Source organism: Neophocaena asiaeorientalis, unplaced genomic scaffold (genome assembly GCF_003031525.2).
Source record: "Neophocaena asiaeorientalis asiaeorientalis breed wild unplaced genomic scaffold, Neophocaena_asiaeorientalis_V1.1 scaffold241, whole genome shotgun sequence".
Classification (NCBI taxonomy): Eukaryota; Metazoa; Chordata; class Mammalia; order Artiodactyla; family Phocoenidae; genus Neophocaena; species Neophocaena asiaeorientalis.
In genome coordinates, this window is record NW_020172287.1 from 1666796 (window position 1) to 1684395 (window position 17600).

Sequence of the window (17600 nt, forward strand, 5' to 3'; positions counted from 1 at the left end):
ATTTATTGGGAAATATAAGATTTCTTTCCATGTCTGACTGGCTGACCACTAATCATCCTTCGTGAATCAGCTCACAGCTTAGGGTGTCCAGGAAACAAGAGGTGCTGGAACAGAGGATCGTGAAAGGCATCTGGGAAGGACTGAACCATGACCTCATGGTTTTTCATGTCATTACTCATACCTGACTATAAAATCCCTTCTAGGCATAAAAGTCCTCTTCATCTTCACAATCAATCCCCCCTCAGAAGTGAAATAAAGAATTAGTGTCAATGATGAATAATGGAAGAATAAATGATGTTATTAGGCCAGAGTACTGGGACAGTGGATTAATTTCTTTTAATTCCCATCCTTTGTCTTTTTTTGTTATAACACTGCTTGTATAATATAATACTGAGTGAAATATTAAAAATGCCTTAGTTTGGGTGTAATAGAACATACAAATTCAGAATGCTATTGGGGTAAGTTAAAAGATTTTTTTGATAACTGAGTTTTGGAGTTAAGACATATAAATTCCATAACAGATTAGATCCTAGACATTCCAGTAAACAGTTACTTACTGTAGGATATAAAGTCCTGCCTACTTCATTGGGCTCCTGTGAAAAATCAGTAACAAAAGGTTTTAAAAAATATTTTACAATTGGCCAAATGCTGGCAGAAAGTGAAATGTAATGTCTTGAACATGCCAATAGCTCTCTAAAATATTGGGGGGCTTAGGGAAAGGCACCCCTGCTCCCGTTCTTAAGCTACCAGATCCAATGGGTTCCTCAAAACAAGTAACAGCCACTAAACTGTCGTGTTCTCTGTATCCCCAGGCAACAAGTCTTTGCCACTTACTAGGTGCCAAGCACTGTGCTGGGCATGAGTAATACAGCAAAACAGGCAAAACATCTGGCTGTGCTCATATGGTGCTTACAGCCCAGTGCAGCACCAGCGGAAGGTGGAGAATAATTAAATGCTGAATGTAGGTACACGTGGATGAACAAATATGAAGGTGCAATGTTTAGCTAGAAGAGCTGCCTCTGTAGGCACATGGTGACTGGCCCTGAGGACCAGAAGCTGCTCAGCTGTGTGTAACCTATGCTGTTCCTCCTCATTGGAGAAGTGTGAGCAGAGACTGCACGGTCAGATGCTGAAGGCAACAACAGGACACACAAGCACAGTGGGGAGCTGTCCATCTATGCCAAATAGAGAGAGAAGAAAAATCATGGGGAGGAGGAGCCAGGGAGGCACAAACTGCCACAAGAAAGGAGTGCCACATGCACGTGGGGACAAATATGGCAACAAGGTATTGAGGTGAACACGAAGGGAAAAGATGCTCGTTTCTCAGTCCACAGGCCTGGCGCACGTGCTGTGTTCCTCCCGATGCCTCCCACATGCAGCATGCTTACCAAGACAGAAGCCTCCCAAGGAGTCCTCCAGCATCCATTCTTCCCCCTTTCCCAGCTGGGAAAACATATCTGGCTTGGGTCCTAAGAGTCCTGTTTTTGAGGGGAAAAAAAAAATGGGCCATATCTGTTCATACCAGAGATAAAATCATTGCAAGGATGAGGTATGGGCCATAGAACTTCCTGGAAAAGGTGACCTGATAGGGGCCCAGGGTAGACAACAGTTCCCAGAAGGAGGAAAAGATGGTTTGGGCCTGACACAGAGAATCTGTTCCCGTCTTTCTCTCTGCTGGAAGGGAGGGAGGATTCGACCTTTAGTCACCTTTGAGACATCTGCACTTAGACTCCAAAGAGCCCTGTGCCCAGGACACAAAGGATAGGCACTGAGATAACATCCTCAGAACAGCTCACTCCCAACCCCAACTTCTGTATGGAACCAGTTTACGGGTCCCAAAGAAATCTCCAAATATGAAGATGAGACTTCAGAGGCTCCCACTTACCCAGGGACACCAGGTTGCTGTAGTTCTCCAGCATTACATCCCTGTACAGGGCTCTTTGAGCAGGGCTCAGCTGCACCCATTCATCCTGGGTGAAAAGCACGGCCACATCCTTGAAGGTCACTGATTCCTGTAAGGGCAAACCCATCCCCATTGACTGGTGGCTACTCCCTCACATGACTCTCTGGGAAATGCTGTGACCGTCTGCAGGGCTGTTAGCACAGAAGGGGGATGGTGTTCTGTGACAAGGGAAGCACTTCCTCAGGGTCTCCTAGGAGTCAAGCTTTTATCAGACTTCGTTCCCCTGAAGAAAAATACCTTGTGGAGAGGACAGGCCTCCTCAGCACTGGGACTTCACACTGGCTGTTCATCTTGCCCAAAACATTTTCTCCCATCTCCATCAATCTGCACAGCCCTGCCTGTACCCCCACCCCTATGACCAATCCTACCCAGGTCTTGGCTTCAGCATTACCTCTTCAGCACCCCTCCTCAACTGCTCCCATATCACCTGTGCAGGGCCATCCAAGCACTGTCCCACTTTACTGAGTTTTGGTTTACTTTTGGTTTCCCCCACTAGACTCTTAACTCCAAGAAGCTATGGACCATTTCCACATCTCCCTTGTCTTCCCATCATGTCTTCTAGAACATGGCCCATATACCCAGCACCTGTTACAAATGTGTTACTCAGCAACTCCTGCTTTTCTTCAGCTGAACCCAACACACATACACAGTTCCCATGGAAACAGTCCTTCTGGACAATGTGACCTTGTTCCCTCTGATCACAGCTAGTACCTTCTGTGGAAACACTTGGCTGAGAGGCCAAGAGAGCTGGTGTGAACTGAGAAGGAAGAGTTAAGTAGAAGCCCAGAGAAGAAAGGCAAGGGTCCAAGAGAAAGGACTTTTAGATTATTCTAGACCCCACTTGCCTAGCTGAAGTACAGGTGCATTTTGGCCTTTGGATTTTGGGCAATACCCCAGTATCCTTCCAATGAAGACCTGCTTTTGCTTAAGGTAGTCTGAGTTAGGTTTCTGTTACCTGCACCCAGAGCCTTGCACAAAGTAGGCTGAACCAAGGAACATTTGTTGGACTGAACCCATGAACCAATCTGTCAGGGAACATTGTTCACCTTTCTATCATGGGCATAGATCTAATACCTGGCACATTTTACATCCCTAATACAGGTCTGCTGAATGGCAACCAAAATTATGGCAGCCTGTAAACACAAGATAGTTGTGTGACACCAACAATGAATTTGAGGAAAAGGCTAGGGAAGAGAAATATCACAGTGGACTGGCACCGTGAAGACAGGTTTCAAAACAAAAGTGGTGCCTGAGATGGGTTCTAAAGGACAAGCTAGAAACCAAGGAGAAGGGTGAGCAACCAGTGAGCTGGGACTGGGTTGACATGGCACTTTCAATCAGCTGCTCAGCCCTTCCAGTGATTTCTGCCACAGATTCCTGCCCTGGACAGGTTTAAGCGTGAATGAATTAGAACAAATTTACCAAATTCATCAGAATTTGTACATTCAAATGAATGTTGTGTCCTTCAAAGTGGAGTCCATACCCTTATTCTAATGAAGTTGGCACTGCTCAAAGCTTTTCAGTAATTTATTGAAATTGAAAACATACCACTTGAATGATTTCATTTGTACCCAATATTCCTCTGAAGTAAAAAGCCAAATATAATTTTTTTTAAAAGCCCAGTAAATCCCACCTTTCTAAGAAAGCATTCTAATTTCTCTCTTCTATCACTCCTATGTTAGGTACTGCCTTTACCACTTTAGACCCTTATTTTACTTGCTAGTGGAAAGAGCGCAGGTTTCCACTTTGGACCAACCTGGGTTTCACTTCCAGTTGTGTCACTTAGGTGAGCTTTAGCAAGTTCCTGAGCTCTGACACCCACCAGGATGTGCCCAAGATGGGGGGGGGGGCGGGCAGGAGCGGGTCAGGCTCCTGAGTGAGACTGGACTGGGAGAAAAGCTCCTGATCAGGGGAAAGAAACAGGCCCACCCTCCTCAACTACTACATTCAAATCTCCTAAGGCAATTTAGAGGGGGAAGCCCACAGCAATCCCTCACTCACCTGGACCACGGTTGGCAGGCACCTGACTGCCATTCCTTCTTCTCTGATGAGCCTCAGGCTGGTAACACCTTCTACTGTTTATGAGGAGAGGACTGGGTCAAAAGATACCACACAGCAGTCCAGAGTGGGTCTTTGAGCATTCACACCCTGGGAATCCTCCAATACTCCAGGTAGTGAATTCTTAGTCCCTATTTGTTCCCAATCCTCTCTCCTCCTGGAGGGTCTTTCTGATGGTCTCCCCTGTAAAGGGAATAGCTCACCTTGCAGCTACTCCCAGCACCTCCCACCAATTTTCCCCCTAGCAATTTGAGTCAGATCCTCCATATCTTCCCTTCTGTATTTAAATACTTTGACTTTTCTTGAAGAAAGCATCCTCCAGCCCGTTTTCACACTTTCTACACACTCTCCAGCCTTTTACCCTTAAATTATGCTGAGAGATCTCAAGAAAAGTGTGTCTCCTGCCTGGACGGCTGCCTAATCCTGGGGCGGGGAGTGAAAGAAGTAGAGAAGGAGGGTCGTCTTCTTTCTCCTAGAAAAGAAGCTAAGAAGGCTGGATTTTCATTGTCGAGACGTCTCTCAAGGCCATGCCGTTCTCTGGCCTCAAGCCTCTCCTTCTCTGGCGCCCAGTTTGGGAGACCTGGAGTCAAAGGTGGGAGAGAAGCTGTGTATTTGTGCGGGGTGGGGGTGGGAGTGGGCGTTGGGCGCCACGAATGTTAATCGTAAGCATCTACCACAGAGCGTAAATGGGCTTCCCGGAGTCGTTTCCAAAACACACGCCAGAGGCCCTGACCGCATCCTTTTCCACATGCACCCGCAGATTCGGACCCTAAACCCGAGAGCTCACACCTGGCCTTTTTGTCTTTGGAATCAAACCTTAGCCATACGTCCCGGGAAGTTTGGGGCATCAGATTACCGTCCTTCAGAACGGACCACGACCCAGACCTACTCGGTTTTCATCCGCCCTTCCCACCGGGCTCCACCACCCCAAGGCTGCTCCCGCTCTCCCGATGCGGCTTCGGCCACCGTGTCTAGTCACCACTGGGTTGCCCTTCGAGGAGCCTCTGCCCGCGGCGAGAGACCGCCACCGCCACATCGCAGGCAGAACACAATGAAGTGGAGTCTGCAGTCCGGATCCGAACTGCGCTTGCGCGTTGCCGGGAGACCCGCCGAGCCGGATTCCCTCAAGTCAGAGAGCTGCAGCGCTTCTGCTTCGCAGACTCCACTTCCCAGAGGGCGAATCGGCGGCAAGCGCCCGCACCAGCGCCGGGCGGAGAAACTGATACTTCGCGCCTGAGCAGATTAGGGCCCCGCCGCTCAACACCCCCACCCGCCACCCCACCCAGGCCAAGGGGGTTTCCTTGCAGAAACTACATTTCCCAGGGACCTCGGCGGAGGCGTCACGGTTCCCTAGGCAGGTAACCACCCGCGCGCTAACCCGCACGTGAGGATTTGGTTCCGTTTGGGTCGGACTAGGGAAGGCAGAGACCAACGAAAAGTTAACAAAGGGATGAGGAAGGTCTGTCCGAGGAAGTGGAACCTGATCCGGTGAGTAGAGCTGATCCAGGACGGCCCCCAAGGACTCAGAAAGAGGCGACAAGTCGAAAAGGAGCGTTCCTGAGGGAGGACCGCGCGGAGATGACTTGAGAAGGCAGCGGGACTATGCCTCGGCCACGGGGATGCAAAAAAACCTAACAGTGTGGCTTGGCGTTCGTGGTGGGGCGTGGTTCGGGCGATGAGTGGGGCCCGGGGACCGGGAGGACGGAGGTGCGGGCAGAAGGCCTGCGGACCAGTGAGGAGGCTGCTGCGGCAGTTCAGGAGGTGGCTGGGACCAGAGTGGTGGCCAGGACCAGAGTGGTGGCCACGGGACCAAGGGCACGGCGCGAGAAACGTCGACAGGTGGAATAAACTTGGTTCTCCACGACTTATCAGGAGGAAGGAGCTGGATGCCAAGGAGTCTGTCTTGTACAACTGGGTGGTATTTATTTTTGTGGACAGTATTTTGCGGAGGCGGGCAAGGATGAGGTAAAATATAGAAAGATCCGACTGGAGATACTTAGTTGCCTTTGAATTTTCACGGAGCTCGGGAAGGAAAGATGAGAGAGTTTTAACTTTGTCGGTGGCGGAAAAAAAGCCAAGAATGGACCTCTTAGTGAGCAGTGTCAGTGACTTTACTTAGTAACACTATGGCATTCTGTTTTGGCTTTTACTGAAGATTTCATTCTATAGACACTTTTGGAGCATTTATGTGTCAGGCATTGTTCTAGGGGCTGGAGAAATAGTGAAACCCTGAACTTATGCAGGTGGAATTCTACTAGAGGGGGTACACAATAAACAGAAAATATTGATGAGGTAGTGATGACACATTGAGGCTGTGTTACGGTTTAGAGTGTGACGGGGGTGGGGAGGTGGGAATTATTTTCAGCAGCGTTTTGAGAAGTTCTCTTTGAGGAGGTAACATTTGAGCAGAGATTTGAATGTAGTGAGGAAGGAAACCATGTGCATATCTGGAAAGAGAACAGATGCTGACCAGAGATAGAAGTGTGCTTGGTGAGCCTGTGGTTTAGCAAGGCCAGTGTGACAGGAGAGGGCATAGTGAACAAGGGAGAGTGGGAGAGGAGGTTGGAAGGGTAAGTAGAGGGCTTGAAGGACATTGTAAAAAGTTTGCATGTATTCTCTGTGTGACAGAAAACCATTGAAGGGGTTTGAGCAAAAGAGTGGCTTGGCTGAACACATTTTGACAGAATCACCGGTCCGCTGTGGGGCGAACAGGCTGTGGTGCGGCTAGAAGGAATACAGGGAAACCAGTTAGGAGGCTGTTACACCAGTGGGGGTGGGGTGGGGGGAAGAGAGAGCCTCCTACAATTATATCACCTTCCTACAAGGCATTTGCTTTGAGAGCCTAAGATAATTAAGGGTTGTGGATGCCATGCTAAGGAGTTTGGATATTGTTCTGTTTTCAGATATATAAGGATAATAATAAAATATTTATTGAGCACTAAATATGTGTTGGGCACTTTCATAAGCACTTTACGTTAGTATTGCATGTAATCCAAAGCTATGAGGTTTGCACTGTTAACAAATAAGAAAACTGAGACAGCGATATATTAAGTGCCTTGCCCAAGGTCTCACGTCTAGTAAGTGGGACCAGGAGTCCTGCTCCTGCCGATAGAGGAAAGGTGCAGAAGTTTCCTCCTGACTTGTTGCCCAGAATGGCTGAGCACTGACATACAGGGGCCCGAAGCTTCCAAAACTCCTGAAAAAGTAGTGAAACCTTCTACTGACCCATTTGTCTGACCCATTTCTCCTGCTGCTCCCTCTAAGTGTTAATATTTTACCAGTTTGGGGTTATTGCATCCATCTTAGGCTTCAATACATTTTATTCTTCCTATCCCCCTTGTCTTCTGCCTTCTTTTGAGCCTTTAACTTTGCTACTGTCTTTATAATCTTCCATCTGTTTTCTACCCATCTCTCTGCCTCCTTCTTCCCCTCCATTTCTGTCTCGAGATCAGGTGGGGAACAAGAAGATACATGAAGAGAAAGGAAGAAGCTGGATGCAAGGGAGAGACATTATTTAAAATCTTAAGTTTCTGAGGTTACAATTAATTCAGTGTTTCATTCCTCCTTAGTCCTTGCCTTTTCTAATTCCATAGAGGTCCTGTAGCCCAAAGAGACCAAACTGCTCAAATTCCAAACACTCAGAGTCCATGGGGAACCTCCTCCATTGCCACCCACAGATATCTTCTGTACCCATCGTTTCTTGATTCCCACCTCTCCCAGTGGAAAGTTTCCTTCCTCCTGTTGAAAAAAGATCCCTGCAGCCTCCACCTGTGCCCCAAATCTTATTTCCCCACTTTGAGCTGCACATCCCCTCCTTTCTGCACCTTCAGACTCTCCCATGCAGTGATAAACATGCTCAGTTCTTCTACCTTAAATCATACAAATGCTCTTGGCAGATTATTCATTGGCTAAATCACCACCTTTCTCAATCCCCCCTTTTCCTTGCCTACCTCCTCCATAGAGGCTGAAAGAGCTAAGTACTTATTTTTTTCAGCCTCCTTTGCTCCTAGCCTCCATGCAACACAGCTGTGGTCAGTGAGGTTTAGGCAGAAGTCTGCTGAGGGGCTTCTGGGAAAACCTTTTCTGATAAAAGGCACAGATGTTGCTGGTGCTACACACCCCCTTTCTTCCTGCTCTGAATGCAGATATTTTACCTGAAGCTATAGGATCCATCATGTGACATGATGAAAAAGTCATGAAACTCAAGGCATTGAACTATTTTGTCTGAACCAATGCCAACCACCTCCAGATTTGTTATGGGAGAAAAACAAATCCCTATTTGCTTGTAAGCCATTGTTATCTGGGCTTTCTATTATTTGTAGCCAAAAGCTCTTCTGATATATACACCCTCTCTCAACCACAATCTCTCTCTAGTTATCTTCCTAAATCTCTCCTTTCTCAAACTACTAAGTCCTTTTCAACCTTTAAGTCACTCTTCAACCCACTAAAATTTACAGAGGTTATCAATAACCAAAACCAAAGGCCATTTTCTATTTTTATCTTACTTTAATCCTCTGTGGCATTTGAAAATATGAAATGTTCCTATCCCTATGCTAAAATTCTTTTTTCTATGCCACCACCTTCTCCTGATTTTTCTTTGTTTTTCATTTTTCTTTTGCCTGTTGTTTCCCCTCAGCTTCTACTGATGATGCCTTCCACTTCCTTCAAAGACAGTACTCCCAAAAAACCCTTTATCACTGCCCCTTCTACTTATTCTACTGCCTATCAGGAATCTTCACTTGGATACCCACAGACTCATAAAATACCCCCAGACCAAACTCACCATTGCCCCACAAAGTCAGTCAACATTTTGTGTTCTTAATTATGGCACCCATCCACCCAAATAAATTCAAGTGCTCACATTTAATTGATTACATTACCTAGATTCTGCCTTATTATTGCTTGAATTCTTCCCTTCCTCTCCCATCCCACTGCCAGTTTCTCGGTTCAGCCCTTAGAAAACAAAACAATCTTATGCAGTTTGATTTCCTAATCATATTTAGCACCTATTTAGCACTTATTAAATGTGTATAAAATAAATTGCCTTAACTATTCTCATAACTATAGATCTATAAAATCTTTCTCTATGATTGTTTTGAATATGTTGTGAGTAGCAAAGATTTTGTTAATATGTCAAATTTTCATGTCTGTTAGTGTTCAGCCTCTTCTGCTTTCCACTCTGATAGTTAGAGTACAACACAAAGATGTATTTGAATCCTATGTACTCAAAGACTATATTTGTTATATTGTTTTCTAAGTAATTAGCTTATTTAACAATAGTTTAATGACTGTTAATTGAGAACTTAAAACAGCATGCTATTGCATTAAGATTTGCACAATTATTCTATCATCTGGTAGCAAGCAGCCAATATTTCAGAGGAGAAAATAACAGGGAGAGGGGGAAGGACATGGAGGGATAATAGAAGTTGGTAGAGGTAGAGAGTTTTGACTCAAAACATTCAGGGAAACCAGATTATGGAATAGGAACATCTAGATAACATATATAACATGGTGAAAAATCAAGCATATTTATGTTTGTATCATTTTAGATCTTATAGGGATCTTGGAGCCTTCTAAATCTAAAATCCCTCATTTACCAAATAAGGACACTGGGACCTGGTGAAAGTAGGTGACTTGTCCAAGTTAGTGGCAGATCAGGACTACATACCAGGTCTTTGGGCTATCCAGTTAAGCACTCTCACATTTCCTCTCCAGTGTGAAGTCTCTGATGTCCAAAGGAGAATCTGCAGTATAATACAATAGAACTTATCTTCAGCATGAATCCTCATTGCTTAGAACATTAGCTACTTAAACCTGGTATAAAGTTTTACTTTCTGAATCAAGATTTCTCCACTTTTATATGGTTTCTCTGCAGTGGTCTGTATTTTCTGATATGGTATATTATACTTCAACTAAAAGATTACTACAATCGTTACATTTATTAGGTTTCTACATCACATGACTGATCTGATTATCACTGAAGGGTTCACCACGGTGAAGGATCCCATGGAAGCTTCCCTCATGTATGAGTTCTCTGATGCCGTGTAAGATTTGTACTCCGACTGAAGGCTTTTCCACATTCATTACACTGATAGGGTTTCTCTCCTGTATGAGTTCTCTGATGCACTATAAGGGATGAATTCTTAATGAAGGCTTTTCCACACTGATTGCATTCATAGGGCTTCTCACCAGTATGAATTCTTTGATGCTCAATAAGGTATGCGCTCTGGCTGAAGGCCTTTCCACATTCACTGCATTCATAAGGCTTCTCTCCAGTATGAGTAACCTGATGTACAGTAAGGGATGATCGCCCAGTGAAATGTTTCCCACATATCATACACTCATAAGGTTTCTCTCCAGTATGAATTCTCCGATGCTGAGTAAGAGATGAATTCTTACTGAAAGCTTTCCCACACTGATTACATTCAAAAGGTTTTACTCCAGAATGAAGTCTCTGATGCTCTATAAGGTATGTACTTTGGCTAAAGGACTTCCCACATTTGTTACATTTGTAGGGTTTTTCTCCAGTATGATTTCGCTGATGCAGGGTAAGAGCTGAACTCTTACTAAAGGCTTTTCCACATTCACTACACTCATAGGGCTTTTCTCCAGTATGGCTTCTCTGATGTACAGTAAGATGCATACTTTGACTGAAGGCTTTTCCACATTCACTACATTCATAGGGTTTTTCTCCTGTATGAGTTCTTTGATGCACTGTGAGATTCATACTTTGGGTAAAAGCTTTACCACATTCATTACATTTGTAGGGTTTCTCTCCAGTATGAATCCTTTCATGCTGAATAAGGGATGAATTCTTGCGGAAAGCTTTTCCACACTCTTTACATTGATATGGTTTCTCTCCAGTATGAGTTCTTTGATGAACAGTAAGATTCATGCTCTGACTGAAGGTTTTCCCACATTCGTTACATTTGTAAGGTTTCTCTCCAGTATGAATTCTTTGATGTATGGTAAGCGAGGAGCGTTCAATGAAGTGCTTCCCACATACATTACAGTTATAGGGTTTCTCCCCTGTATGAGTCCTCTGGTGCTTAAGGAGGGATGAACTCTGGCTGAAGGTTTTCCCACACTCATTACATCCATAGATTTTCTTTCCTGCAAACATTCTTTGAGTTTTAATTAATTCAGCATTTTGTTTAGTGTCTTTTCCATGTGAATTCCAACTGTGAGGACTTTTCCCCACAGGAATAGTTTGTTGTGTATCAATGATTGAACCCTGACTGAAACATCTTTCAAATTCATTACCTCCACATGTCCTTCTCACAGTGAGGGTTTCCTTATGGGTAATGTGCACTTGGCCCAGATGTCTATCCTGGTTTTTCTGTTGCCCCTCTAACCAATTATCAGGTTCCCAGGTTTCCCCTAAAGAAGAATGCCAGAGACCTTCTCTTTCCATTATTACCCCATAAGATAAATCTTCAGTAATTAGGGCTTTGTAGTTGACTCTTTGGTTTCAAGTCTTATCTCCCAGTCTGAAAAAAATAAAAATTCAAATACACATTGGTTTCTGTGCTGAAAACTGTATAAGGCAGGAAGAAGAGAATGAAACTGAGAATGACTATAGGGCACATCTGAGAGCTTTCAAAGATGTCCCTATAATTAGGAAGAGAATTGGAAGGGAGGGAAAAACAGTGAGCCGTCCATAAATAACAGGGAAACTAGAAGCAGGGTAAGCAGAGGAAAGAGTGAGCCTATGCAGGAGGGATAGATACTGAAATCACTGACCACTGGACAAAACTAAATAATGAAGATGGAACTAAGGGAAGATATACAGATGAGCTGGGATTGGGAGAGGCAGATCACAAAGCCCTGGAACATTTATCTGGTACTCCTACCAGCAGTTTCTTCCCTCCCGAAGGCTGCCTATAATTCTGATACTAAATCTTCATAAAACATCACAGTGTGACACAGTGAAAAGATTGTTTACCCTAGAGTCAGACAAACGTGGGTTTAAACACTGGCTGTTAATCACTTATCATCTTAAGTAGTTGTTTCTCTGAGTCTGAGTTTTCAGAGATATAAAATGAGGATAAAATAATCTGATAAGGATTAAGTAAATTAATGTATATAAACTACGCTTAGGGAACATACTTGTCTGGAACATAAAATACCAGAACATACTTGAAACTTAAACTCTCAAGGGAGGATGGCAAAATCTAAAAGCTCCTCTGCTCCACAAGGAGCATGTGATTTTCTCACTCTCTTTAGGTAAGAGAGTCCTAAAGGGCCCTACCCTTTCCTAAATATCCATTCCTTACAGATAAGAACTGGTGGCAGAGGCAGGTAGGGGAGAATCTGTTGAACTGCTTGAGATGGGGCTGGAGGAAAGGCCTTGTAGCCACTCAGACTTTATTTTCTCAGATCCCATTTCTTATCCCAGACAAAACATCCTGGAGGCAGAGAGGCAGAGGACAGGGACTACAATCCAAGAATCACCTTGTCGGCTTGATCAAAATTATCAACACTGAACCAGCAGACCAAAGGTCTGTGGGCAGGAGGTTTACTATGAAGCAAAAGATACACATGAACTGGACTTCCTCCTTCCAATCTGACCTGGTTACATAAAACAGAAAAAGTGGAAAGCCAAGCAGGCTCCACCTGTAAAACACACACACCACCAAGTAACCTCAGAGAGGACCTATCCAGTCAAGCATGAAATACCAACAGGCAACACATGAACTGGAGGCTGCCTCCTGCCCCACTTCACTCTATCATATCCAGCTATCCAACTGAAGTTCTTTGAGATCATTCCAAGTGCTACCCAGTAAACAACATAAAGGACATGGGACATCTATTAGACACACTGTTAGACAAATACAATGTCCAGACAGACAAAACTATTCAAAGATGAATGACACACAGAAAATATCAAATTTGGAAACTAGGTAGAGGTTCAAGAAAATTTTAAAATAATAAAAGCAGGAGAACAAGGGGTTGGGGGGAAAGCATTAAAGCCAAATGGGAGAATAAACATTGGAAGAATAAATGCTTCCAGTCATCAAAAGATGTGAAAAAAAAAAAGATGTAAAAAAAATAAAAAGTTACATACTGGGAGAAGGGATTTGCAACACATGACCCAAAAAGAGCTCTAGAACTTAGACTTGGAAAACAATATCTGTTTAACACTAAGCCCACTAGAGAAATGGACAGAAGACTTGAATAGACACTTAAGAAAAGGAAACCTGGGGACTTCCCTGGTGGTGCAGTGGTTAAGAATCCGCCTGCCAACACAGGGCACATGGGTTTAAGCCCTGGTCTGGGAAGATCCCACATGCTGTGGAGCAACTAAGCCCGTGCACCCCAACTACTGAGCCTGCACTCTAGAGCCTGTGAGCCACAACTACTGAGCCCACATGCCACAACTATTGAAGCCTGCGCGCCTAGAGCCTGTGCTGTGAAACGAGAAGCCACCACAATGAGAAGCCCACGCACCGCAACGAAGAGGAGCCCCTGCTCGCCGCAACTAGAGAAAGCCCATGCACAGCAATGAAGGCCCAATGCAGCCAAAAATAAAAATAAATAAATGTATTTTAAAAAAAGAAAAAGAAAAGGAAACCTGAATAGTGAGTAAACATAAGCAAAGATGCCAATCCAACAGTAACCAGGAGAAGGTTGAGTAAAGCCTCAGTGAGATACTATTACCACATCCACCTGAGAAACAAAATTCAAAAATTCAAACTGACAGCCTCAGAATTTAGAAAGATGTGCAGTATGGGGAACTTCACATACTGCTGGTAGGAGTGTAATTTTGTTCAAGTATTTGAAAAACAGTTTAGCACTACCTAGAATGTAGAACAGGCACACAGACTATAAGATTTAGCAAATCCACTAGTAGGTACATACACTTAGGTAAATCTATATTGTAAAGGTTCACCATGATTCATAATTTTTAAAGTAGCATTGTGTACAGTAGCAAAAAACTGGAAACAACCCAAATGTCTACCAACAAGAGAAAGGATAACTAAATTGTCAAATACTTATACAAGAGAAATGAAAACAGTGAATGTTACGGATTTCACGTCTGCCTCTCCCCAAAATTCATATGTTGAAGCCTAATCCCCAGTGAGACAATATTAAGAAGTGGGAGTCTTTGGGTCATGAGGGTAAAGCCCTGATAAAATTAGTGCCCTGATAAGAAGTGGCACACATGAGGGAACTTGCTCTATTCTGTGAACCAGGAGGAGGGCCCTCACCAAAAACCCATCCATGCTAGCACCCTGATCTCAGACTTCCAGCGTCGGGAACTATGAGAAATAAATGTCTGATAAATTCAGTCACCTGGTCTATGGTATTATGTTATAGCAGCCTGAACTGCTTAAGACAGTAAACATTAATAAACTAAAGCCACACAGATCAATATAAATGAATAATTTAAGCAAAGTCACAGAAAAATAAATACAGTAAGAGTCCATTTAGATAAAGTTTAAAAACAGACTATAAATATATTGTTCATCTGTGGATAGCAATACTATAAAGAAAAGCAAGGGAAGGGATTTATCACAGAAGTGAGAACAGTGGTTATGTCTTGGGTAGAGGAAGAGGATGGGAATGAGGAGGTGCATATAAAGCTACTAGGGTACTAGCAGTGTTCCGTTTCTGAATCTGAATCTGGGCTCTGGTGCCTGGGTGTTTTCTTTTGTTATTATTCATTCATTTTTATCATCATGAACTATAAAAAAAGCAGTACGGTTAAGACAACAACTTTGGAGCCGGACCACCTGGCTCCATCACTGTTAGCTGTGCGACCTTGGGCAGATTACTTAACCTGTCCTGTGCTCCAGTTTCCTCATCTGTTAAATGGTACCTATCTAGTGTTGATATGTGAACAATAATTAGTTGATATTTATAAAGGGCTTAGAAGACTAGGCAGGTTTTTGCTAAGTAGTACCCATATTTTACACATTCTTCTGTATATATAACATTTCAAAAAACAAATGAGAAGAACAACAAAATATTTTCTATTTTGGAAAATATTGATCATTTTAAGTTGAAACATATACTGCAGAAAACTTAATAGTAAGGGTTCAGTGTATCTTCATGGAATTTAGAGACCTAACTTAAAAAGTTACCTCTGAAGATTTGTTAAGAAAAAGAAAAAAAATAGACTGCCCTACACATTTTTTTAAAACTGGCCTAAGTGATCTCTCCAAGAACATGGGATGGCGAAGGACAGTGGAGTCATGTCTACAAAGGATTGAGGAAAAACTGATGTGACTCAAGAATTCCACATAGCCAGTACTCTATACATGCATAGGAAAAAACAATACATGTTCTTAAATATGAAAGATTCAGAAATTGCAATACTCCTAAAGCATTCCTGAAATGTTACTTAAATGTTTATATGTTTGAACAAAGGATTTATCCAGGAATTCCAGACTGCTCACTATTAGGAATCTAGTAATATATTAATAGGTCATGGAAAAAAGGGCATATGATCAACCTGATGGATGCTTCAAAGTGTTTGATAATATCCAACATCCAATCCTGATTCAAAAACAAAAATATTAGCATTGTACCAAGCATAAAAAGAAAACACTAGAAGAATTCACACTAAAAAACAGAATCAAGGAAAGGATGCTTACTATTACTGCAACTATTTAATATTGTTCCAAAAGTGTGACCACTTTTAGACAAATGAGAGGGGAGGAAATTTCATTTTTCCCAGATTACATAACTGTCTCTGTGGAAAACATAAAATTGTTAAGGTGGCTTTACTCATATTAGTGAAGTATTGAAGCCTGGAACTGAGCACTAAATATCAAAACCATAGCTCTTTCAGGATTGGACGACATTTCCAATCCTTACCATTTTGCTCTCATTAAATAAGGACCTGTAACATGCACAGCTTTATGCTTGGCCACAATAAGAGGTCAATGATTGTTAGAGGTTATCATTATTATTTTATGTCAAACAATATACAGCTCTCTCTTCCGTTCCTTTATTCCTAAGCAGTTCTTTCAAGTGATGGCCCATACTCCCTTATAGTCTTAGAATGCCTAGTTAACTTTAGGATTTATATTAACTTTGGTACTCATCAGGACGTAAGAGTCCCCAGGACCAAGGGGTATGGGAAAGCACAGCTCTTTCAGTATTTATGGCTGGGACTGGCCATAGTAGAGGCCAAGAGCCTGCAGAGTATTTGACCAGGGGTTGGGGGCCTGGGTGAGAGACTTGGGCAGCAGGCCCTGCTCTTCCTAGAGCAAGCTGATTTATTTCTTTTCTCCTTTTATATTTCTTCCAGCCTAACAGTTAAGTTACTCCTTCCATTCAACCAGACTATTTCAGTACTCACCTGACTGGACTTCCTACGTAACACTCTTACTACCCTAGAGTGCATTCTCCACAAAGCAGCCAGATCGATCTTCTGAACATGATAAATCATTCATTCAATAACTATTTATTGAGTGAGGCACTGTTCAAGGTGCTAGGGATACAGCAATGAACAAAAGTGCCCTGGAGGAACTTATATTTTAGTGAGAGGAAGAAGGGTAATCAACATAATAAATAAGTAAAACACTTAGTATTTAAGTGGTATACCTTATGGAAAAAATAAAAGCAATAAAATGGAAATAGGGAATATGATGGGTAAGGGGAAAAGTTTGTAATTTTAGATACAATCTTCAGGAAAGGCCTCACTGACAAGGTGACATTGAAGACAAGACTTTAGGGGCCAAGGAGGGTGTCACAGGACTATCAAAGGGAGAGCATCCCAGGCAGAAGGAACCACCAGTGCTGAGAGCCTGTGCAAGGATGAACAAGCTTTTTGGATTCACCTACATTGATTACAGTCTTTTAGATTAGTTTTCCTACTGGAAGCAAAGATATGTGCCTGTACTAACCATTAATGAGGCTCATTATGAAGGTGGCATGAAGGTACGTGGGGACTCGGTAAGAGCACATAAATTCTCTCCCTTTGTGTGTGCATGTGTACACACATATACATTTACTCACACAGGGAGGTAAATCAGATGATACCTGGGGAAGAGCTGAGCACAGCACTTGGTTGCCGCTTTCCCCGCTTGGTTTTGGACAGCATAATGAGACTAACTGGCAGTAACATCAAAGAAAATCTAGAAAGAACAAGATCTGGAATTTGCATATCATCATGTTTTCTGAGCTCCGTTCTCTTCCTCCACTTTTCTGTGTCTTTATTTCCTTCTCTCCAACAGGTACCTCTCTGCTCTTGTAAATACATTCAAGTCTCTATCTCAGTAAAAGACAAATCGGAGGCATTCTACATCTGACTTCTTTCAGGTCCTGCCCTTTCTTCCTTTTCCTTCAAAGTTAACTTTGTTGAAAGGATAGTCTGTACTTAAAAGTCTCTCTTTTTTGGGGAGGTGGGGGGCGGGGTGGTGGTGGTGGGACTTGTCACACGGCTTGTGGGATCTTAGTTCCGTGACCAGGGATTGAACCTAGGCTCTTGGCAGTGAGAGTGCAGAGTCCTAACCACTAGACCGCCAGGGAATTCCCCATAAAAGTCCTCGTTTACTTCTTCACTCTTCTCCCCAGGCACATGTCCTGCAGCACCAGAGTGCCTCCCTGGGTTACAGGCCACTTCCTC

The 17600-nt window shown here is 43.3% G+C and overlaps 1 protein-coding gene across 1 annotated transcript in view; it reads right to left on the minus strand.

The window, feature by feature from the left end:
• The window catches only part of ZFP2 (ZFP2 zinc finger protein), a 62824-nt gene that overhangs the window by 16162 nt on the left and 29062 nt on the right, over window positions 1-17600 (minus strand). Inside the window, 1 exon segment of the mRNA XM_024764579.1 lies at window positions 10015-11511. Coding sequence (XP_024620347.1) covers window positions 10015-11435 — 1421 coding nt within the window. The 5' untranslated portion in view covers window positions 11436-11511.